At 32.5% G+C, this 25,075-nt stretch overlaps 1 protein-coding gene across 11 annotated transcripts in view; it reads right to left on the reverse strand.

Moving 5' to 3' along the window:
- Window positions 1–25,075, reverse strand: part of LOC145263676 (uncharacterized) — a 514,716-nt gene that overhangs the window by 311,925 nt on the left and 177,716 nt on the right. For all 11 annotated transcript variants that reach the window (XM_080120559.1, XM_080120558.1, XM_080120561.1 and 8 more), the window contains exon 4: window positions 14,005–14,205. In XM_080120559.1, the coding sequence (XP_079976685.1) occupies window positions 14,005–14,205 (201 nt within the window). The remainder of the gene's footprint in view (window positions 1–14,004; window positions 14,206–25,075) is intronic.

Below are 25,075 nucleotides of genomic sequence, written 5' to 3' on the forward strand. Positions count from 1 at the left end.
CACCTCAGCAGGAATAACCTTCTTAGTGACACACAATATGGTTTCCGCTCTGCAAGATCTACCGCAGATGTGCTGACGGTTATATCCCACAGGATTAGTGAATCTCTTGACAAAGGCTTCCTTTCTAGGGCAATTGCTCTTGACATATCAAAGGCCTTTGACAAAGTATGGCATAAGGGTCTACTTCACAAGATTTCCAGCTACGGTATAACTGGAAATGTTTTCTCAATCATTAAATCATTTCTCTCCGATAGGCTCATAAGAGTAGTGGTAGATGGACAAAAATCGGAGGCCTGCAATATAAATGCTGGAGTCCCTCAGGGGTCAATCCTGGGCCCAACTCTCTTCCTGATCTACATCAATGACCTCCCTAAACACATACTTAAATCATTCGTTGACATCTATGCTGATGACACGACCATCTACGGCAACACATCAAAGGCTGTAAATGACGAAGTTCTCTCGGATTCTCTCTCCTCTGATCTCGAGCGCGTGGTTCAGTGGGGGAAGATGTGGCTAGTTACCTTTAATGCATCCAAAACCAAACTCCTATCCTTACATCATCAACGCTCTGATCCCCAGCTGGCATCAATTGTGATGGATGGCTCTCGTCTGGGTGAGGCCCCGTGTTTTGACAAGCTTCTGGGTTTGACCTTTACTCCTGATCTGAAATGGAACACGTACATCAAGTCTGTTGCCAAGGTCGCAGGAAAGATGGTGGGATCCTTCTACCGCTCCAGAAGATATCTCACTACTGATGCAATTCTCTATCTATATAAAAGCCAAGTACGGCCAAGGATGGAATACTGTTGCCATATCTGGGCAGGAGCTGCCAAAAACAGCCTATCATGCCTTGACAGAGTACAAAATAGACTTCGTGGTTTAGTGGGGGATGCCCTTTTCTCTACCCTGCAACCACTCTCCCACAGAAGAGACGTTGCGAGCCTATCCTTGCTTTATCGTTATTTTCATGGCAGGTGCTCGTCTGAACTCCAATCACTGGTCCCCCCTCGCCAATCTTTCATGAAAAACACCCGTCTAGCTGAATCCACTGTGAAAAATTTCCCCCACTCTATATCTATGCCTAAATCAAAACGCGGATTTCATGAGCAAAGCTTCTTTCTTAGAACTGCACGCCTGTGGAACTCTGTTCCGTCTGCCTGCTTCCTTCCGGACTACAACTTGGATGTCTTCAAGTCTAATGTTAACAAATTCCTAATGAACCGCCCCCCTTATTAAACACTTCATAAAATCTCCTCACTAACGTGATGTACTTGCAATAACCCTTATCCCTGAGTGGCTTCCGGGCCTTGATAAGTGGTTATCACTGTGTAAAAAAAAAAAAAAAAAAAAAAAAAAAATTTCATTAAATAGAAAATCACGCTATCATCAAGCCATGTGAGAAAATTAATGTCCAAGATTATCTGCAGACATTGAATGAAGACTATCAAACTTGTCTCCAGTAGTTAATTTTGGGGTGGTTGAACGGTGACCACTGGCAAAAACCAAAATCTAAGATTTCCAGTTAAGGGTCAAGGAGTGGGAAGTAGACGTAATTAGAGCTGGCCTTCTAGGGTGGCAGGGGGACCGGAGGGAGGGTACGATTGACGAGATGTTTTTTCTGGGGGCTCACGATCTGTTGAGTTAATGTGCATTCTCTGGGCAAAGTGTTTTGGGTAAAACTTTCATTTTGCAAGTCTGCTATTCAACTTAGGAAAACAAGTATCACTTGTGACCCCCCCACCACCACCTCCACAAATAATAAATAAATACCTGTTATTTTTTTTTTTAAACTGAAGTTATGGTTTTTGCTTCGAGGAAGAATTTCTTTATTGCAGTGATGACTGAATCAAACAACTCTGCAAGTTCGCCATTCAATCCAAGAAAACAAATACCACTTGTAAAAAAAAAAAAAAAAAAAAAAATGAATAAAAAAAACATCTGTCAGCTATCTGTCATTATTATAAAACTCTGCAGACCATCCAGGCGTCCTTGTTTGCTTAAATCTTGTATTATAATAAAGTCATATTCCTGCCTGTTTGATCATAATTTGATTGATATGTACAAAAGATACACTGTTTCACAAATTAATTTTCATACTGAAAACGGACATTTACATTCCAGCATCATTTCTATGCATACTATTTATTCAAAGGAAATCTACATGCAATGAATAATCTCATTTGCATATTACATTAAAGAAAATCTATTTTAATAATTAGCCCCATGTTATTAATTATTGTAATAGAATCGTTTTAATTGTTCTATTTAGAAATATTATTTAAAGTTGATTTATTTATTTTCAATTATTATTATTAGCCTACACCAGTTACATTTTAAAATAGAAGTTTATTTCAGCTGTGAAAGTTATTTCCCCTTTTAAACGCTTTCCCATTTAATTTTCGTAGACGAAAATTGATGTATTTTACACTTCCATAAATCCAACATGTAATCTACTTTCAGGAAAATCGATATTGAGTGTATCTTATATAGTATGGAACTAAAACATTCATCTGCCAATGCTGGGTATATACAGCTAATTTCTTTATAAACTGGGCTTGTTTTGTTTGGGATGAGAAGTCCTTTGTTGCATTATACAACTTTGGACCAGCATAACGAGTGGGATGATCACGGCCTGTGCACAGAACACCTATGTACATGTTAAAACTATTATCAAATAGTCTGTTTTTACATGATCCAAATACAATATTGTGACCTTCTTGATAAGTGACTAGCAATCTCCCCAGTTGATTAAATAAATTCAAAATTTAATTAAGTTCAAGTTTAACATCAAGATTACCAAGTTCAAAAATATTTATTTCAAGATGGTCAGAGATTACAAAGTTCGAAAGATTATAAAAATAATCATTACGGAGAAGGAGGGGTAAATAATCTAAACACAAATTATCAATCTCCATTTACAAAACAAAATATGGACTGTATTTCCATATTTCAAAGAGAAAAGGCAGTTTGATTGCTCACCCACAAAAACATCAGAACTTTTCTCCAAAAACTAATTATTGCAATAAGTTTTGGGAGAATATATTATAATATAACTTGTAAATAAAGATAATAAAGAATAAATTTTATTAGATATTTTCATATGAGATATTTAAAGGATTAGTTGTTTTGTCAACCGTATCAAGTCATTCTGGTAAAGGTTTTCATGCTTCAAAATCTTAATTTAGATTTATATGAATGCTATAAATGCATGCGTTGTATACCAGCTCCAGCTCAGCGTTCACCGTTTTGATCCACGTCTTTAATTGGCCACCTTTGCACTTCTTCAATATACTAGTACATCTAATAATATACTATTCTACTATCTTTCAATACTCAATCCATGTGCTGGTGAAGTATATGGTATCTGTTCTGCTATTATGACACCAAGAAATCATTTCAGACATTACTACATTTTTGGAGGCATAATGCAGTGTCTGTATTCATGAGACTATCCTCCTAGGTTCATGTACCTATGAAGAGAGCAGTGACTGGGTATCTTTTCACAAATCCATACAGCCCTTAAAGAGAAAGGAAAAGTAACTATGACATTTATATGATGGGATGAGTTGAGCATGCTCTAAACTCGTTTGTTTGCATTTCTCACTAAGGAGGTTTACCCATGTCATGTGGCAGCAGAGTTCTTAGCATACTTCAGCCATTCCTGGTTTCAGTACTGAATACCAAAAATATGTTCACTGTTTCAATCCATGTTTACAATTAGCCATGTCTGTGCTTCCTCCAGTCAGTGGGTACAATTGGGGCTACTAACTTGCCAATGAATACCTCCGTAAGGTGTCCAAGAATGTGACAAAAACGAGCAAGGTGTCCTTAGCAGAAAAGTCTCTATGATGCTGGTGGTGTTGCATCTTGCACAGATGTTGGGGGCTTGAGATTTTGTCCGAGAGGCAGATATGCCCATAGGCAGTACAAATCGAAGCTTGAGTGCATGAAGATCATTACCCATTCAACGCTGGAATTAGAAATGATTGAAGTATGGAGAGAAGTGTCAGCAATCAACATGAAGGACATGTCTTGGCATGGTGAACTTATTTGGAGACAATTTGGTTTTGCTTTGTAGCATATCAACCCTTTTTGGGTTCAGTCATTTTCGTAAAAGATTTTATGCTTGGAGTTCTTGATAAGTTCAAATATTTATTCATGTGTGGTTTATTTAGTTGTTTTCTAGAGTAAAATTTGCAGAACATGATTGAGTTTTGTTAAAAAAAAAAAAAAAGAAAGAAAAAACAATGATATGAAGGTTTGGTGCATTTTAGGCCAGGAAACCAATATTTTCAGATAGCCTGATCTGGTAGCACAAACATTTGGGGTTGACTCAGTCCACTTCCATGAATGCAGCTACAGTTATGTTCTGTATATCATCTATTCATCTGTTTCATAGCCATATATTTTGTAAATAATTTGCTAACACATAACCTGTAGTAAATAAGTTCCTATTTAACATAAACGTGAGCCTTGGCAATACAGATGCGAGTGGATTTGGAATAATGATGACTAAAAAACTAACCACACAAACCAATAGCGCAAAAATTGGAACCTCACCACCGGATACAATCTTGAATCTTAATTTACCTGCCTCCCCAGGAGGGCAGAGTTAGACATAAGGTTGGTTTTTCATGCATAGAAAACCAAGCTTGCCAAAAATGGTCACTCTGGATTGGGACAAAAATTAAAATTTCCTCAGTCGAGAAGGATTACTCCTTCACTGACAATACAGAAAAAATAAAATGTAATAGCAGAACAAATACTATGCTTTCCTTCTAACTAAAATGCCAATGAATGCAGTCTTATGTCATGTTCCAGAAAACATTGATAATAGTTTATAGTGGATGGTACAGAAAGATAGATTTGCAAAATACATTATTTTGCAAAGTAGATGTTTGTTTATATTAAATGAATAATCCAATGCCATCCAGAGGTAGATTAACAAATACTCATCTCAATGAAATATAATCTTCTTAAAGCTTATTAATAGAATTATGGATTCATTAATCTAGGATTAAAATATCTTTCAAATTCCCAATTATAATTTGTTGAGTAGAGAGAGAGGAAAGAGAGCAAAGTTGTGACGTAAGAGATGAAGAGTGCAGAGAGGTGCAATGATGAGAAGGGAGGAGGAGAAAAAGAGAAAAATGAGAGAGAAGGGAAAGAAGTGGGAAGGAAATTAAGAGAGGAAGTGGAGGCGAATAGGGATGGGGGTGAGGGCTGTCTGTTGTATGTTCATTAGTAAAATAAAATTTGTAAACTTCCATGGTCCTTTAATGCCTCACTGTCTGTGTAATTTACTTTTCGTTTATTTCATATTTTTCTTTTTATTATTTTCATTTTATTAACATTTCTTTAATATCACTGTACTCTGCCGGCATTTGTTTACTAACAATTACCCTTTCATTTCAAAAGTTTGAAAAATAAATGATGTTCCTAATAAATCAAATGCACTTCCGGTTTATCTTCCATTTAAAGATTAAACATGGCTGATGAGCAACACAATAACACTGCCAACATTTTTCATTTTGAGGTCATAAAACCATGGTAGCATAAGACAATCTAAACTTCTGTAGAAATCCACACACACATATCCATTAGACAAATAGTGAGAGAGGAAAAACTGAATATATTATAATATTTGTATTACATTATAATCAATTCACACTTGGATTCTGGATTCTTCTTTTGGCTTTATGGATTACTATTTCATTTATTGATCGATTTGTTACTTGATTAATTTTTTTTTTTTTATATCTTACATTGAAAATGCCTTTTGTCTTACATTTTTTTTGTTTGTGTTTTTTTTTTTTTTTTTTTTTTTCAAATATATGAGGACAATAAACAAATACAAACACTTAAAAGATTGTTTCCAAAATAACTCCATACTTAGATTCACTGTCAAACATCAATGACAAAATTCTTTCTCAATGTTCTCATAGATAACACCAATAATACGTTCAGCATCTCCTGCTACAAAAAACCTACTAGCCTATATGTTTGCCTTCTTCATTTTAAAAGAGATTTTCCTCGTTACAAAATAGCTGTAGTAAAAATAGTTTAACCATACTAATCTCCTTGCCTAAAAAAAATTACTAATCAAACTAAAAAATATCAAACAAGTGCACATCAACAATAGATTTCCCAATCATATCAGAGACCAACACATAAAATTTAGGCTGCAGAACTTACAAGATACCCCCACAAATAGTAATATCATACAGAACCACAACCCGAATTTCATTAACACATTCTACTGCAATCAAATGCAATCTAACTTTAAATTAGAAGAAAAGGCTACAAGAAAGATCATACATAGATACGCATCTCCAACTGAAACTTATCATATAAAAAAACTTTAAAACCAAAAACCTAGTAATAAAAAACAATGCTTCTCTAATACTTAAACCATTAAAAAAAGAAAAAAAAAATCAATGATATCTGTAGGCTTAAATGCCCCATGGGAGAGTGCAACTCTTACAACAATTCAATAATTAATAGTTACATCAGTTACACAACTATGACCCTATACCACAACTTAACCATGCATAATGTCAACTCTAGTGTAATCTTCAAACATCTACAAAAAACATAACTGCTTCCAAAAGTCAGATAAATCCTAGTTCAAAAGACAAAAGTACATCACGAAACAAATATAAAAAAATTTAAAATTCTCAAAGCCATTTATATAAAAACCCTAAAGCCTACGATTAACACAATTTTCACACAAGCACAAACATTTTAAAATGCTTATCGTAATGCCTCAACCAATCTTCTCCCTTCATGCGACCTAGTTATTGACTCCAGCACCAGGCTCACCTATTTGCCTCCATACCAGAACACAGCATCTTACCGATACAATGTTGCTTCTACAAAAACCTTTCCACTGTCCAACTCATTCCACCTAGCATACATTTCATGACAATTCCATAGACCAGCAAAAACATTTGAAAAAGAAATACATATGGAGCTTTTATCAATATTTTGGATTCCCACACAAAAATGATTATAAGAATATATATATATATATATATATATATATATATATATATATATATATATATATATATATGTGTGTGTGTGGAGAGATGAAAAAAGGAAAACAAAATTATATATTCATCAACATTTTGTCTTCATTTCAAGACTTCCTCAAGATGATTGATTTGAAGAAAAAAAATACCAATACAATATTTGAAAATATAATTGTGCTTGTAATGTGAAATCGATGTCTTTGTTCTATTTCAGGAAAAAGAAAAAATTTGTTAGCATTGTGTATAGCATTTACAACATGGATTGTGAGATTTTTTTTAACTATATATAGCTGTTAGAAAATGTAAAACGATATGCAATTTCTGTTCTTTTTTCGAATAGATATATAAACATTAGAAATTCAAAATGTTGGATGTGTATATGAAATAATTGTTTTTATTTATTGACTGATTATTTTGTTATCAGTATTATTTTCTGTGGTTAATTAAGTAAACATAATTTTGGTTTGTGTCTTTTTCATCTCTCCATCATGTTAGAATATTATTTTGGTCATTTTCATCATATATATTATAGTAAGTTTATATATATATATATATATATACATATATATATATATATATATATATATATATATATATATATATATATATGTGTGTGTGTGTGTATATGCATATGTAACAATTAAACTACACAAAATTTATGTTTCATCCTTGTAAGGATTGGTCAGGCTATTGCATGGAATTGATGTTACATCACGTTTTTATGCATACACGTGATGCTAATTTGCTAGTTAGCCAATCAGATACTTTGTTAAATATATCTCCTTATATAATTTTATGTAGATACATGAAATATATATACACACACATTATATAGATATATAAAATGGCCTACATAAACGTAACTACGTTTCAGTACTAACTGTGCCTCATCAGAGTCAAAAAGCTATAACAAAAACAAAACAATTCATCCAAAAAGAGTCAGAATTAGTTCAAATAATCATATTCTGCAATTTCTGCAATAAATAGCATCCGTCACTCAGATGACGACTCGGTCAAAGTTGACAAGTTGAAGGTAAAAATGATGGCAACACGTTTTCACACCTTCCGCCTTCTTTATCATAGATTTAAGCTAAATTACAGAAGATGCTGATTGTAGAATATGATTATTTGAAATTTCTAATTCTAATATGTTTTGGATAAATTGTTTTTAATTCTATTTTTCAGCCTTGATGAGGTAAAAGTTGTACTGAAATGTAACTGCATTTGCGTAGATAATTCTAAATGTTTATACAATGTATATTTATAAAATTCTATCTTGTTTCTAAATTTTTGAGATGAGGATTGCTTATTCATATTATTTGGATTCTTCGGACTATCTTTCTCATCTTGACTGTCAATTTCATGTTTCAATTGATGTAACTTATGACCTTCTTCAGATGTATCTTGTTGAACTCGGGAATCTTTGTCAAGCTCAAAAATCTGCATGAAACTCATTTTTGTCCCAAAACAAGCTTATTTCATTAATAAATGCTAGTTTTATCCTGCAGATTCAAGACACTTCAAATAAAAGCCCCTCCCCGTTTTTTTTTTTTTTTTTTTTTTTTTTTGGTGAATCTCAAAAAATTGATTTCATATAAAAATTTGTGAAAATTGTAAATTCTTGTAAAGGAAGCATTTAAGTGCTCATTAATCATTTTAAATGTATAAAAAAAATTAGATTCTAATTTAGACACACTTTTATAAAAAAATAAAAATACAAACAATACAAACAAATCTCATGTAACTTGATCAAGTAGTTTTTTTGTTTTTTTGTTAAATAAGAAACTTAAATTTTATGAAGAAGCAAGGAAAAGGCCAGGAGCGAACATATTATTTTCAAATATGTTAAAATTCAAAGGCTAACAACTCCATTCGACTACCAAGATTTTGTGTGTACGTGTGTATGTATATAAGATTTACAGACGATGCTATTTTACTAGTTGCTAAAAATCATAAAGTGTGATTTTGTTTTTTTGTTTAATTTAAATTGTCATGGTAAATATTCAAATTAAAATTTGAATTTCTTCAGATGTTTTTAAACCGGCTTTGTAAAAAAATAAAGAATATATTGTTCTATTAAACTTTTTGTTTAAACCTTTTGTTTAAATAATTTGACTTTGTTCGTTTTATTCAAAAAAAAAATAAAAAATAAAAATAATGGTAAAAAAAATCATATTTCACTCCATAATGCACTTTGGAAGAGTGTTGGTGGAAGGGGGGGGGGGAATAGCCAAAAGATAAGCGTTTTATTATTTCTAGTTGCCACTGAGAAAAATCACTCACAAACGCAACCGTTTTACTTGCAACATAAAGCCCTGTCCTTATTATCTTTAATCACTTCCATGTGTCGATATCCAGTGTAGACCCGAGGGTTTCTCTTAGGTAAACAAATTATCAAAATGTAATTTCTCCAAAGGAAAGCAGAGAGGAAGAAAAGCAAAGAAAAATAAAAGGAAAATCGTTTGGGGAGCTGCCAAGTGTACCTATCTAACATGATTAATATGGAAATAATTACAGGTTATTTTGAGAGTATCTTAAATATGAAATAAAACAAGATCTCTCCCTCCTCCCCCTTAGCTGAGTGATTAATAGCTTTTTTAATACGAGGTATACAATAGTAAAATCTGTGATGTCACTCATATAAGATTATATGTGAGAAAATACATTATATTTCCAATTGTGTCTTAAGGACAAATGCTTCTCAACACCCTGGAAAATCTCATCAGTATGCCCTGTATTTAAGAATTCAGGTGATCAGTCATCTCCCTCTCAGTACAGACCAATCAGTCTCCTGTGCGTCATGAGGAAGTTGCTGGAATCCGTGTTAAATAAAGAAGTAGCCACCTCAGCAAAAATAATCACAGTGACATGTAGTATGGCTTCCATTCTGCTAGATGTACAGCAGATGTGCAAACAGTTATATCTCATAGGATTGGTAAATCTCTCGATGGGGGGGGGTCCTTTCTAGGGCAATTGCTCTGGGCATATCAAAGGTCTTTGATAGGGTATGGCATAAAGGTCTACTCCACAAAATCTCTAGCTATGGTATAGCTGGAAATGTTTTACAATTATTAATCAGTGGTTAATGAGCAGAAATGAGACAGTATTAATGCTGGAATCCCACAGGGGTCCATCCTGGGCCCAACTCTCTTCCTAATCTTCATCAATGATCTTCCCAATCACATCCTAAGATCATTCATAAATATTTATGCTGACGACACTACCATCTATGGCAACACTTGGAAGGCCATACATGACCAAGATCTCTCTGATTCTCTCTCCTCTGATCTTGAGCATGCAGTGCAATGGGGAAAGGAGTGGCTGGTTAATTTTAACACATCTAAAACCAAGCTTCTATCTTTACATAATCAACGCTCTGACCCCCGTCTGGCATCAATGTTTTAAGAAGCTTCTGGGTCTGACCTTTACTCCTGATCTGAAATGGAACGTACATCAAGATTGTTGGAAAAATGGTAGGATCATTCTACCGCTTCAGTAGATATCTCACAGCCGATGCAATTCTCTACCTGTATAAGAGCCAAGTACATACTAGGATAGAGTACTGTTGCCACATTTGGGTAGAAGCACCTTATCCTGCCTTGACAGAGTTCAAAATAGACTTTGTAGCCTAGTGGGGGATGTCCTTTTCTCTTTCCTGCAAAAGAGACGTAGCGAGCCTATCTCAGCTATATCATTATTTTCATGGCAAGTGCTCATCTGAGCTCCAATTTATGCCTCCTCTTGACGAACTTTCACAAAAAATACTCATCTAGCTGAAACCACTATCAATAAATTCCCCCACTCTTTATATGTGCCTAAATCTAAATGTAGACTCCATGAACAGAGCTTCTTTCTTAGAACTGCACATCTGTGGAACTCTTCCGTTTGCCTGCTTTCCAGCAGACTACAATATGGTGGTTTTCAAATCCAATGTAAACAAGTAATCCAATTTACCAAATTTCCACTATTAACGATTACATTATTATCCCATTGACTACCATATACGCATTAACCCTTATCCTCAAGTGGCCTCCGGACCTTGATAAGTGATGACTCTTAAAAGATTTTAATATTTAATTATGATCTATAATTTATTTTTGATTAACCATAAGTAGAGGAAGGGGAGCTTCTATCCATACACTCAAAGTCCTAACACTGCCACCCATAACACTGAAATGAATTTAATAAATTCTTTTATATTTAACAGCTAATCCACATTCAATTGCAAAGAGGGAGTAGTGGAGGAGAGGAAGTAAAGAAAGAGAGGGAAAGATGAAAAAAGCCACCCGTTCTGAATTATATAGTTAAGTGTCTCACCCCCATATGACCTTAGAGAGAAGATGAGGTAAAAAATAGCAAGTAAAGAGAGAGAAGGGAGAATTGTTTTTAAATTACTGAGATAATTGAATTGGTTAGCATTATACTTAGAGAGATTAGGAGTTCAAACCTCGCCCACGACATAAATATGTTCACTATTTTAGAGTTAGATCCATTCAAAATTTCATGGTTAGTTTTAAAAATAGATTTTTATTATATTGAAAAATTTATCTTGAAGATGCTGTGAGGTAAGTCTTCAATGTGCTGGTCCCATCACTCATTTCTATTTTTTTTTTTCTACATTAAGCAAGTTGGCCTTTTGGTTAAGATCAAAGTGTAGTATCTTATCTGTCCTTCAGATGCTGCACTTCCATTTCTTGTTCTCTTTCGGTGGAGGATCAGTCTTTCACGACTAAGACAATTCTTTTATTTTTGTACCTTTTCTCCACGTTAAAAAACGACTCTGGTGTCTAACTCTGTCCCGTGGGGAGGCATAGTAAATAGGTACATTAAACAAGTTCACTCATGAACTAGGTTTACTTTAAAAAAAATTAAATTTTTAAAATTTTCAAAAATTTTTGGATAAGGATTAATAATTTGTACTATTTGAATTATTTGGACTACTGTTCTCATCTTGAGTATTTGCACAGCATTTCAAATGATGAGTAAGATTGTACATCTAACAAATAAGAATACATTTATGGCTGCCAAAATTCATACTAAAATTGTCCACCAGAAATCATGGTGTAAAGAATAAAGTACTAGGTAAAATTCAGTTCTAAATGACACTCTTCTTCATTCTCAGTGCAACTGATACAAAGAATACAATTCCAAATTACTTAAGACTTCTACGCAGTCATCATTGATGAAGAGCATGCTACCCCGCCTCCCCATGAATTGAATAAAGGGTTCTGTTAACATTTTGTGCAGAGTTTGACAAGATACACCTAAATATGGTCAGATGCTACATCAGCCAAAACATTGTGCAAATAACACTCAAAACGAGAATAGCTTGGATTTTGATTGGAAACAATCCTCCATCTGGAAAGAGGGGCTATATACAAGGTAGCAAAGAAGTCATTGACTAGCATAGATTCTATATTTTTGATAGTACATGAATAAAGGTTTAACATAATGACGAACACAATAGAGATTTGTTTCGAAAAAAAAAAAAAAAAAATGAAAAAGAATTTATTCATGAAAAATAAGTTTTTAAATGGTTTCTATTTTAAATTTCACAAACACAAATCTGTGCTGTTTTCCAAAACATTATCCATGGCAGATTGCAGGATCACTTGATTATTCCTAATATTCATAAATGACCTCCTTGACAAAATTGTCTGTGAGATGGGTATATATGCTGATGACACCACGCTCTATAACAGACACAACAGAAAAACAAATGAAGAAATATCTAAAGAAATGGCAGAAACACTAGAGGATGACCTCCAATCTGTAGTGAATGCGGACAAAAATGGATGGTCACATTCAATGCTGCCAAGACTAAACTTGTTTCCTTCAATAATTACAAGAAACCTTCTCTACCAATAATAGCAATGGCCAAAGACTATCTGAAAGCACATCTTTTAAACTCCTCCGCCTAATGTTCACAGGAAACATGAGTTGGAACAATTACATTGAGAGCATTACCAGGACCGCTGCGAAAAAAGTAGGTTCTCTCTGTGCTAGAAAGCTACTAACACCCAAAAGTATTCTGTACCTCTATAAGGTCACCATTCACCCATGTATGGAGTATTGTTGTCATATTTAGGCCGGTGCATCTGCTACTAGTCTCTCACTCCTAGACAAGGTTCAAAAGAGAGTCGCCAACCTGATAGGTCCTGAACTGTCATCCAAGCTTCAGCCTCTGTCCCAGTGACGTAATGTAGCATCCCTTTGCCTGTTCTACAAGTACTTTAATGGTGAATGTTCCGACGAACTGCAAGCACTTGTACCTCCTCTACGTAAATACCCCCGACAAACCCGTCAAGTAGTAAAATCCCACCCCTTCACAATAAAGATCCCTAGATGTAAGAGAGCCTTCTACTCCAGTAGTTTCTTCCCCAGAAATGCTAGACTCTGGAATTCCCTTCCGGGTTCCTGCTTCCTCAACTGTACTGACATGCAGAAGTTCAAGTGTACCGTGAACCGACATCTTGCTGCCCAACTCCCCACTTAGTATCCCTGTAGCCTGTGTCCTTAATAGTAGCCCCCTACATCAAAGTGGCAATGTGCCTTGTTTGAGGTGAAAATGTAATTTAAAAAAAAAAAAATTTTTTTAAATTATGATTTAATTCTCTTCAGAGACTGCAAAAATTGATGGCGGCAAGCAATCCTGAAAGATGTCTTAAGAATCCACTTCTGATCTGTGCTTCTAGTGTGATAAAGACAGATAGGAAGGAGAAAGATAGAAAGAGGATGAAGAAAGAAAAGGGGGAGGTGGAAAGAGAAAGAAAGAGAAATAAAGAAATAAGGGAGGGGGGAAAAGAACAGAGGAAGAAAAATAAACCAAAGCAGCAAAAGAAATAAACTGACAAATGGAGAAACAGATCGACAAGAAAACATGTTTGTCACTTATTAGATTCATAGAGAACGTTACAGTCACATTTATTAAAACATCATTAGCAATAAACATAAAAAGAAAATATACTTCAACGTGTCCATTAAATGCTGCATGGTGAAGACTAGTACGTCCAGCACGGTCAGATACATTGACGTTAGTCAACATTGGTATGAGATACTCTGCGCATTTAACTGCATTGTTTGCTGCAGCTACATGCAATGGTGTCTGCCAGTTTTTATCACGAGCATTCACGTCAGCCTGGTGTCGCAATAAACATTCCACCGTATCCTGGAAAAAAAAAAAAATTAAGAAATTATTTTTTTTAACTTGATTTAGAGAAAAAAAACGATTCATTAGATGAAAACCCATTCATAACAGGAATTAGATAATTTCATTCTAGCCTGAGAAGAAAAACGTAAAATGCATTAACGGCAACATCCTCATGAGTATCAAGGTCTGCTCTTGCATTTTTCATTGCCAACTACTATGCAAATTGTTTTTTGTTCATTCCTCAAGGAGAGTAAAAAGTGAACGAGGAGTCTACTTTCAGCAGCCTTGTAATTTTCACTTTTCTTATTTTGTCCTTTAGTCTTCATATTCCAGGAGTGTTAGGGTTATGCTGGGCAATATTGGATTGCCTTACTGATAGTAGATTTAGTAAATCAACTATTATCATTAAAAAATGTTAGATAGACATTATTTTGTTAAACTTATGTAGAAAAAAGGTATTCAGAGAGAATATTTTGAAGAAAAGGAATGTTTAGTAAAATATTATGGTTAACTTAGAAACAATGACACGGAAAGAATGTGGTAGACATAAACAAAATAGGTTTTTAAACCTAGGGATAAAAACAATAAACTTGGATAGAAAAACAGGATTCAAAGTTACATGTTAAAAGATGCGAGTTGAATTATGTCATAGCAGGGATTAGTTTGAATACAAGCAAAGTTAGGAGTTGACAGACTGACAGGAAACAGATGGAGGGGGCTAGAGCATTGGAGACAGGGCTTGTAATGACCCAGTATGGGGAGGGGGCAGAATCTAAGTAGGTGTGCAATCTTCCAACAGGGAAACATTTGGAATAAAAGCTATCTGAAAATATAACCGGAAATTTCAGCTTTAGCCGGTTTGTCAACATAAATCCCCAGATGAATGAAGGTAATGTTTTCTTGTTTGGCAAGATATAATTCCACAGAAAATGTCCGTCCCTTCATTGTTAAGGAAATGTTCGTTGATAAAATAATGTTATGTCCTATTGAAACTGTATGAATTTGTGAAATATATATATATATGTAAGCAGTTCTACACACATCTACAAAGAACATTTATGAAACACTTTTTACATAATATATAAACCACTCTATACAACAGGAGCAATTTTTTTTTTTTTGAAAAGGGGGAATAATAGCTGTCTTATGGGTGAGAATCTATTTATCTAACACTTATTGATGGCTAGTTTTTGATCTTGATGTAATAGCTTTTTTTTCTCTCTGTTATTTTTTAAGTTTCTGGTATCAAATGGCTTCAGTGTCTGAATGATTTCTGTAAAAAAAAAGTATTTTGCTCTTTTAATTCTTTGTGGAGGATAGATGACGTGCAAGTTTTTAAAGTTTCTCAATTGGTTATGCATTATGTTTTTATAATTACATGTTACGGATCAACACCTTTGTTGAGGATGCCACATTATATCAGATTAAAAAGAAGCTTAATTGTTCTTCCACTGAGGAAAGTTCCTACCATTAATGGAAGCATCTTTCAGTTGTAGAAAAGTCTAATCAGAAATTGGCAAGCAGTGTTTATCAAAAAACAATCCCACCTAATTTTATTCCACTCAGATTTTAGCAGAATTTTTAATTTCATTAATTTTTCAACATTTCGTTAAGAAAGACAAATTTCTTTCACCCCATGACAAAAAGTGTTATTTGATTATTGGTAATAAAATATTTCCAATTATAAAAACCAGTTTGATTCTCTTACGTAATAATAATAAAAAAAAAAAAAAATGGTTACTAATTATTTTTCCAAAACTGTTCTGTTGGGGAAGGGGGGGGGGGCAAAACTAAAGAAAAAAAAAATTCAGCCTAAAAAATAATGAGTAACTGTTTTTTGATTAAAAAATTGCTTGTTAAATTTCCAATTTCAAAATCGGAAGCCATCACTAAGTAGATTTTTTCTTTTAAATCAAAGAAACAGTTACTTGTTCTTCTGTTGGGGAATTTTCCTAACATATCTATAATCACCTTTCTCTCACAAGCATTGCAAACTATAGCAACAACAGCAGTGTTACATTTTAACCCCTTTTCTTTGCTTAGGTCAACATTACATAAGAAACAAGCCGAGCATGCAGGGACCCCCTCCGCGAGTGAAAAATTTACTTTCACCATGTTTGTGCAAAATTTAAAAAAAAAAAAAAAAATCAAGGAGTGGTTTATGAGAAAAGTGCAAACAAATAAACAGACAAATGATTTGGGGGTAATTTTATCCCTATAATGGTGGAGGGGGTGGGGCAACCAGAGTTCTGGCAAAAATTTACTTGCACCATGACTAATGTTTGTACAAAATTTTCATAAGAATGCGAATAAACAAATAGGAGTGAATTACTAGGTCCAATCCCTCCATTGTTGAGGGAACAAATTAAAGTGGAACCCTTAATTATCCTTCCGTTACAGAATTCTGTTCACATTTCTGGAATCATCTTTTTCTCGCAGGTTGGTTTACCATTGAAAACTCTAAAACAAGAAAGGAATTTTCATTGCTCATTTGATTTGATGCTACGATCATTCTACATGCTACATCATTCTTTTCTCACACGATTTTATTTACCACAGGGGGTCTTGATGTGCTACCACCAAGCATGAACAAGCGATGAGGATTTCCTTGGTGAGCCAAGATCTCACTTCTCAGCATAAGCAAACACTGATGGCATCTTGCTAGCTAATGACTAAATCTACTCTCACGTTTTGTTTTGTTTTTTTTATTACCCAACAAAGATCTATGCAAACTTTTTTTTTTTTTTAATGGATTCCTTAACTAAAACACAACTGAAACTTTACTTTTCAAACCAAACTACAACTCACAATATTGTTACTGCATATTCGAATTTCACCATTGCATTTTCACTGATATTCTAAGCGCAATCTAAATTCTGTTAAGCAAATTATTTTTTTTATACATTTTGTACTCTCCATCCAGGTGCAACTAACTGGTTCACATTTGCCCTCTTTGCTGCAAACAACTAGACAGATTGAATACAAATTATACTAAATTTTGACCAGATTCGAATTATACAACCATGACCATCTGCACACATCTAATTAATGATTTGAGACTTTGTCTTATCCAGAAATAAATATAGAACAAAATGATAACAAATGTTTTATGTGGATCTTATGACCAAAAGTTTACACTAATTTAATTTGCATATTTGAATTTCACAACCACATCATTAAATTCCAAGTTTAACTTAAATTCTATTTGATGTATTTTGTGACTTTCACTCCCTCTCTCCCCAAAACTCAGAGGAAATTTCATTACACTGATACTGAATGTAAATATATCAGCTTATCATAATATGGAGAGACATCACCATTATCAAAATCGAAGAGACCAGACAATAATAATACTAGAACATACAAATTTATTCGGCAAAACAGCACAATATTAGTGGTAATCCTAAAAGATTCATGAGATCGATTGCAAAAATAATGTTGTTCACAAAGAAATCGGACAGAATCTTATGGGATGAGTAGAGGTCATTTTAGTCCGAAAAGGTAAAAGAAAATCGCTTAATCAGAACTAAACAAATTTTTAAATTTTCACCATTACATAAACCTTCATTTAAAGGCTTCTAATTTCCCAGATCTCAATCCCTTTGAACAAAATTGAGGTGAGAGTTAATGGACATTTTTATAACATTAAATAATACCTGTCTCAAAAAAAAAAAAAATATATATATATATATATATTTATTACAAAAAAAATCAAGAAAACATCAATACCGTCAGTTTATGATGAAAAATATTGGACTCTTCAGCCTCTGTTTTATACAAGAATATAAAACAGCGACTGAAGAGAGTCTAATATTTTTCGACTATGAACTGGTACCCCTGTATTGGATTTGAAACTAGTGGTACCAATGTTTTTCTGATCTTCTGTAAAGTTTTTTCAAATAAATATTATGCTTTTATATTGAAAATATTTTCTTTATAATCGAACACTTTCCTGGGGTTCTATCCCCAACAAACAGCATACACACACACACGCATATATATATATATATATATATATATATATATATATATATGCAGACATGTACAAGCTTCACTACACTGGCATAACAATGTTTCAATATGTAATTATAAGGCAAAAGGTCTGTCTTATCATTTAGGTGTTAGTGTTAAAAGAAACAGATATATATATATATATATATATATATAAATTTTTATATAGTAATGTATTTTGAAAACATTTACAGACATCTTCAGACCCAAAGTACAATTTCATCTTCACAAAGTGATGACATCATCCACATGAACATACAAGCATACATACACACACAAACATAAAAGTATACATACATGTAATACACTTACAAGATTTGTATCATGTTTTGACTAATGTTACCAGTGTCATATGGCACCGACACTAAAATATGCTTCATAAAGACTCATCTGCTAATCCATGTACTCATGCCCTGCTGTTACCGAAATTATATTGGTTAAAAAAAAAAAAAAAAATCAATAACGTTCAATAATTGTTTTTTCATTCATCAATGACGACTGCAACAGAACAAGGAGTTGTCTCATCGTTTAGGAATTTTTGCTATTTAAGCAGCCAAGTTGTAACATCTTGTTTCACTCATATGGAAAATAGGGCCTGCAGCAGCAACTCTAGAGTTGTTCAGAATGTATAACAATTCAATAATATCTGAAGAAAACTCGGTTAATATTTGACGATATTCCTTAGATGAGATTGCGATTCACAGATTCTAATAGATCAGACAATTTAGCATAATAGAGTGTTCGCTAATAGACTAAGACAACAGGGGTTCAATCTTCAGTAAAGTTATATCATCATCATATTCAGTTTAACATGTTTGACACGGACATCTTTTAAAAATTGACTTCCAAACTAACTTATCTCTGACCAGGTCTTTATTATCCCTCTTTCTCAAGTGCATTCCTATCACTTTGTTTTTCTTGGCCTTCATCCATGAACTGAACCTACTACTTCAACTGTTCTACATCCACTAATCCAAGAACTCTCTTCCATTCTTTCCATCGTGACCAAACGATTAAAGCACAACTATATGTTCTGGATTTAAGCTTAGAATTGAAATCATGCATAAGAAATCATATCAAATAAAATCTGATAATCAGCCTCATTAAACATGTCATTTATTCTTCCTTTAAATAGACAGTTTCCCAACAAATTTGATGGGTGGATGTGCATGTAACCTAGGCCCAAAAGTACTAGGGTACACAATGAGTACATTGGCCAGTTCAAACCTAAAACTCTATAAGGAATTTAGAAAGGATCAATTGTCTGAAATATTTAATAAAATGTTTTAAAGAAAAAAATGCTGCCTATATATATATATATATATATATATACACATACATACATACACACACACAACACATATTTAATTTTTTCACAAAAATCAAAACACAATATAAAATGAGATCATATCGTGTATATTCGTACGTGTTACAATTGTTTCATGGCCATTCGGACAATTTTAACTGTTATGTCATTCAAACATATTCCAAAACGGCTATTCTTTAGACGGCAAAATGCACTATACATATATGAATACATTCATAATCTTTAAGAGAACAAGCAGTTGAACCTACCTTTTAGTAATCACCCCATTTTCATATTTCTACTTTTTAAATCATATTTCACCCAATTACCTATTTTAATATTAATTTAATCTTCTGTATATATATTTTTAATTTAGTAATTATTTTTCTTCCCCAATTTATTTATTTAATTCATTTATTTCACAAATATGAAACTACATCTTCAAATCCTAGTTTCTACTTAGACGTTCCACTATTTACTCTTCAAACTGATAGTTTCATATCAACTTTGTTTACATTTTTATGATCTAATTAATTTTTGCTTGATATTTTATTTGTAATCAAAAGGTTAATTTAATTAAAATTTATCTTTATTCCATACTTTTAAATTTATCTTTTCAATTCTTATTATCTAAGTATATTATTTTAATTCTTATATCTTTCCTCTTCATTATCATTTGTAACAATTTTATGTTCTAAAGGACATATCTGTTTAGTCAATTTTTATCAATTTACTAATTTCTAGAAATTCCAGGCATTAATATTTTAATATTTTGACTTTACTATTTATTAATTTTCTTTGTTTAATTTTAACCTTATAATTTAACCATTATCTTCTTTATAACAAACTATTCAATTTTTCACTTAGTTTTCTTCAACTTCATATTTTGATTAAATTTATTTTAATCCATCATAATCTGTTTGTTTCCATATCTTGCAGTTACTTAATGTTAGATTCTTTTCATTCTTGTGCTATTGACATTACTCATAACGATTATTAAAATTAAGACTTCTTCTATTTCTCCTATTAAGGTGAGAATTATTTTAGTTTCTGTGTGTTAAATTGATTATTAATTTATACTAATTTATTTATTGCACTATTATAAAATCTAAATATTAAATTTAACATTCTCTTTCACACATCCACAACATTCTGTAAATCTTTCTTTTTCTAATTACAAATTTATTATAATCAGGTTTTATGTGTGATAACAGGAATTTATTTCTATGAAGACAGCTTTGTATAACATCATACTTGTTACTATGTTAAGGTGTCAAAGCTAATTTAACTTAACATTAAATTAAATGTCTGGCCACTTATGTTTTTTTTGTTTTTTTGCATTTATTAACTAAAATTATAAAATACAATTTCCAATTCTTAAATGATTAGATAAGAAAAAAGAAATTACAAACCAACTACAAAGTACAAATTGTAATTCTTAAAGTGAATAACTAGAAGCTGAAATTTTGCACCTGCTGCTCTACTTCCTCTTCTATTCTGTCTGCCTACTCTGCTGTCATAGTCTCCTCAGTATTCTTTGGTGCTTTCCCCCCGCCCCCCGCCCCTAAATAGATTCAGTAACTTAAATTTTTGAACAAGTCCCCAATAGTAAGTTTTTAAGGTAGGAATTTTATAGCATTGCAAATTCTCATATGAAAAAAAAATGAAAAAATCTCTTATTAAAAGTTTCTGGTTTGTGCAAATCATTCTGCTTCACATGCCATGAAAAGGTCCTTTCTGATTAATGTTTACCAGATAAAAAAATATTCCGTTATTCTGAAAAACAGCGAAGTTCGTTTGCTTATTTTAAAACTGGTAAACATTAATCAGAAGGGACTTTTTCTGAGCATTCAACATAAAGCCGAACGGTCTGCACAAACCAGAAATAAATCATTTTTAAACAATCACAGCGTTAACTTAAACAAATACAAAAATAAAATAAAGATGCTAAAACAATAAAAAAAACAAAAAAAAAAAAACAATAGTACTTATGCAGGGAACTTTTTGGAAACCCATTTCTTAACATGTCGAGGAGGGAGTGTTTTTCTAACTAATCTGTACTTTCACCTAACAATTTAATAAACAATGCAAAACAAGTGATTTGTACCACAGGCATCGAAGAAAGACAACTGAAGTTTTTTCTCTATATGCATTTGATTAGGGAAGGGGTTGAGGGAACCACCTCAAATAGACAAATGTAATCAGTGCCATGCGAAGAATTCAACAGAATCGCAAAGAAATACCAATTGTATAAAGAACTCTATCATTGATAACATGCAGTTCTTTTATTAAAATTAAATTAATGTTGAACATGTACGTTTACTTAATTACATCGCCATGATAAACAAAGTGAAACACAATACATAAAATTATTACATTTTCTTGTGGATACTATTTAAGAAGTACATGGTGTAAAGAGCTGACATTTGGATATAGCATTCTACAATATGTATTTATTAGGCATGCAAAATTCCAGATCTTTTAATAGTTTTTGTGATATGTTTTTGAAATTAGTATATGTTTATGACATTTGGTACTTTATTTCCATCACCAAAATTGAACATATCAGCATTTTTATTGACTTATAATGAAGTTGCAGTTGGAATTGTTTTAAAAAATAGGCATAATAATCATTATGTATAGAATTATATTGAATATTCATATTTACTGTCATTCAATTCAGTTTTATTTGATGATACTTTAAAAATTGTCCATCAGTGCAATTTTGCTATTATAAATGATGTTCACTTTTCACACTTCAAAAATGAAGACCGAAATTGAATTAGAAACAATTGTACTTTTACTTCCTACTGTCTTCTAATATTAGGAGTGATGAAAGCATCTTTTGTGACATTTTAACTGGTTATTTTTTTTGTGAGTTGGTTTCAAAGTTACCATTTTGTAATTTACACGTTTGTGCTTCTTCACCCTAAGCAGGGTAGTGTACTCTGCTGATCATCAGTGAAAAGTAAATGTAGAATCCAATTCTAAAAATGTTTTCTATGCCAATCTTTTAAAATTAATATTTGAATCATGGAAAGTAGACATACACAAGTTTTTATCATTTAGATGGGATGAAAATCTTGTTTCCGTTAATAACCTGAATTGTTCAACAATGGTAAGGATTCCACTAAAGTCAGAAATACTAGAATTAGATTTGACAGCTTTTGACAAAAATAACCTCAAAGCTAAATTTGTATGTATTATCACTGATATGGTTGATGTTCTGTAACTTGCTTCAGAAAGGGAGCATTATCTGTTGTAGTTGTCCAAATGTCTGAAGTTAATGAAATGTTGCTAATTTAAGCAAGAAACAATTGAATTTTTGTTTTACTTTTGTAAATATATTGAAAATTATTTTGCAGTGAACTACATTTTGGATGGAATACTGTAATTTGAACAAAGTTTTGCAACAAACCTATTAAATCCAATATCAAATGTTACAGAATATGGTTTAATATCAACAGCAATCGTTTCTCTTATCACATAATGGATCTCTTATAACCTGTGATCACTAATATCCCAAACTTTCTTTTTGGTCAATATTGATTCTATAGTAGTTTCGTGTTTCACTGGAGGCTCGTAGTTGCTGCCACTTTTTCCTGGAATGTCTGTCCCTGAATATTCATTGTCTTTCTTTTCTTATTTGCAACTTTTGCTCCTTATTAGTCAGTTTTAAAAGTTTTTGTTGATTTGGCACTCTTTGATATGATGGTGTGACAGAATTTGCAAGCAGTTGTATTCTTATTCTTGAGATTGCCATCAAAATGCTTCCAGCAGAAACTGGTTGTCATAATGGTTGAAGGCTGTTAATATTTAGTTAATTTTTTATGTATTTAAATTACTTATGTCTGATATCTAATTAGTAATTTACCTCAATAAAATATACATTATCTAAACTATATGAATAAAAATAAAAATATATCTAATGGTAGCAAGAGTCCGAAAATGAGGAACAAGAATATGACTGATGAAGAATGCTTTATTTTCAGTTCGCACATCGTCGCAATTTACTGTACGATTCCTCAACATGAAAACTGAAAGATGAAATTATTATTTTTTACTTTAAATCATTATCAAAGAAAATTATTATGTTAATTCGATAGGACGAGAAAGGAAGAAAATTTTCCGTATTCTTACATCTATTTGCCTCAAATTTAGTGCAATCTACATATTAACAGCGTGCCATGCCTGTTATTTGATCATATGGCTTAGACGATGCACGTCTCTTTGATAAATTTTCACTGGCAAGCAAAATAGTGAGTTAACTTGTCTTCCTTTCTAATATAATTAATATTAGTATCATTTATAATAAAATTTGCTGATAAATCGGCATTAGAAAATCTATTAATCAGCTGATTATCAAAGGCCGCTTAATAGGTAATCGGCCAATTCGATAATTGGTACATTCCTAATATATATATATTTAGACACGTCATTCCTTTTTCCGATCTTGTTGAATATCTTTTCTATTTTCTGAGTGGTCTTTTTAATTTCGGCAAGTGTATTATATAGAATGGAGTCCAGAAGTTGTTAAAAATAAAAAAATTATAAATACACTAAGCCTCAAAAGAAAAGGAAAAGAAAACAACAACAATTGCTCCTGACGACAATCGGATGCCCGATAGAAAGCGCTTGAGAAAAATATGGGGTACCACAACTTCTGGGCGCCATTCTATATAATATGCCTGCCGAAATTAAAAAGACCGCTCGCCAAATAGAAAAGATATTCAACAAGATCGGAAAAAGGAATAACTGTCGTGTTCAATCAAATGTGTCTCAATAATGACCTGCTGCCAAAATATACAAATATATATATATATTTTTGGCTTGTTTTATAATGTGTATATATATATATATATATATAATTTGAAGTTGCTATTTTTCAAAAGTAGGGTTAGCAATGAAATATAACAAGGTTAATGCAAGAGTGCTCAATACGGAAGTAGAACAAGTTACATTTTCAATTTGTCTTTACATAAGCAGTAAGACTGCAATTGTAAAATAGTGAATTTTTAAATGTAATTCTAAATCTTAACGATAATACTTATGAATGGTTTCACAAACTGGACAAAACACTGTTCTATCTAAATTATGAATTCAATCATCCTAAGTGTAAAACTGGAAGATTTTTGTTCCTCGTTCCTTTTTGAGAGTAGACCAGCGGCCAGGTCAGACGTAAAACACCTCACTCATACCAGCGACAGAATAACTACACGAGAAACCGAATGAAACACGTCCATGATGTAACACGTCTCACAACCAAGAAGAACAAAAAATAGGAGGAAAAATATGCAAGAGGGACACTTAAAAATGCCAACCCAACCACCGACAATAAAATAACAGATATCAGCAAATTGTAAGCTACTCCTTTTGCCCTATTTCTCTTTCTCTCCCCATGCTGACCAGTGACTCTCTGATACAACGAACATTTTATTTATTTTGTGTTTAATATAGACAATATTCTGTGCTCGACTCAGAAATGATTCTCATTCCATCGATTCCTTTGCTTTGTTATTTTGCTTTACATTTTGCCTTTAATATTTTTTTTCTTATTTCTTGGCTTTCGTT

This window comes from Euprymna scolopes, chromosome 39 (assembly GCF_053919585.1).
Source record: "Euprymna scolopes isolate OS-2025 chromosome 39, ASM5391958v1, whole genome shotgun sequence".
Lineage (NCBI taxonomy): Eukaryota > Metazoa > Mollusca > Cephalopoda > Sepiida > Sepiolidae > Euprymna > Euprymna scolopes.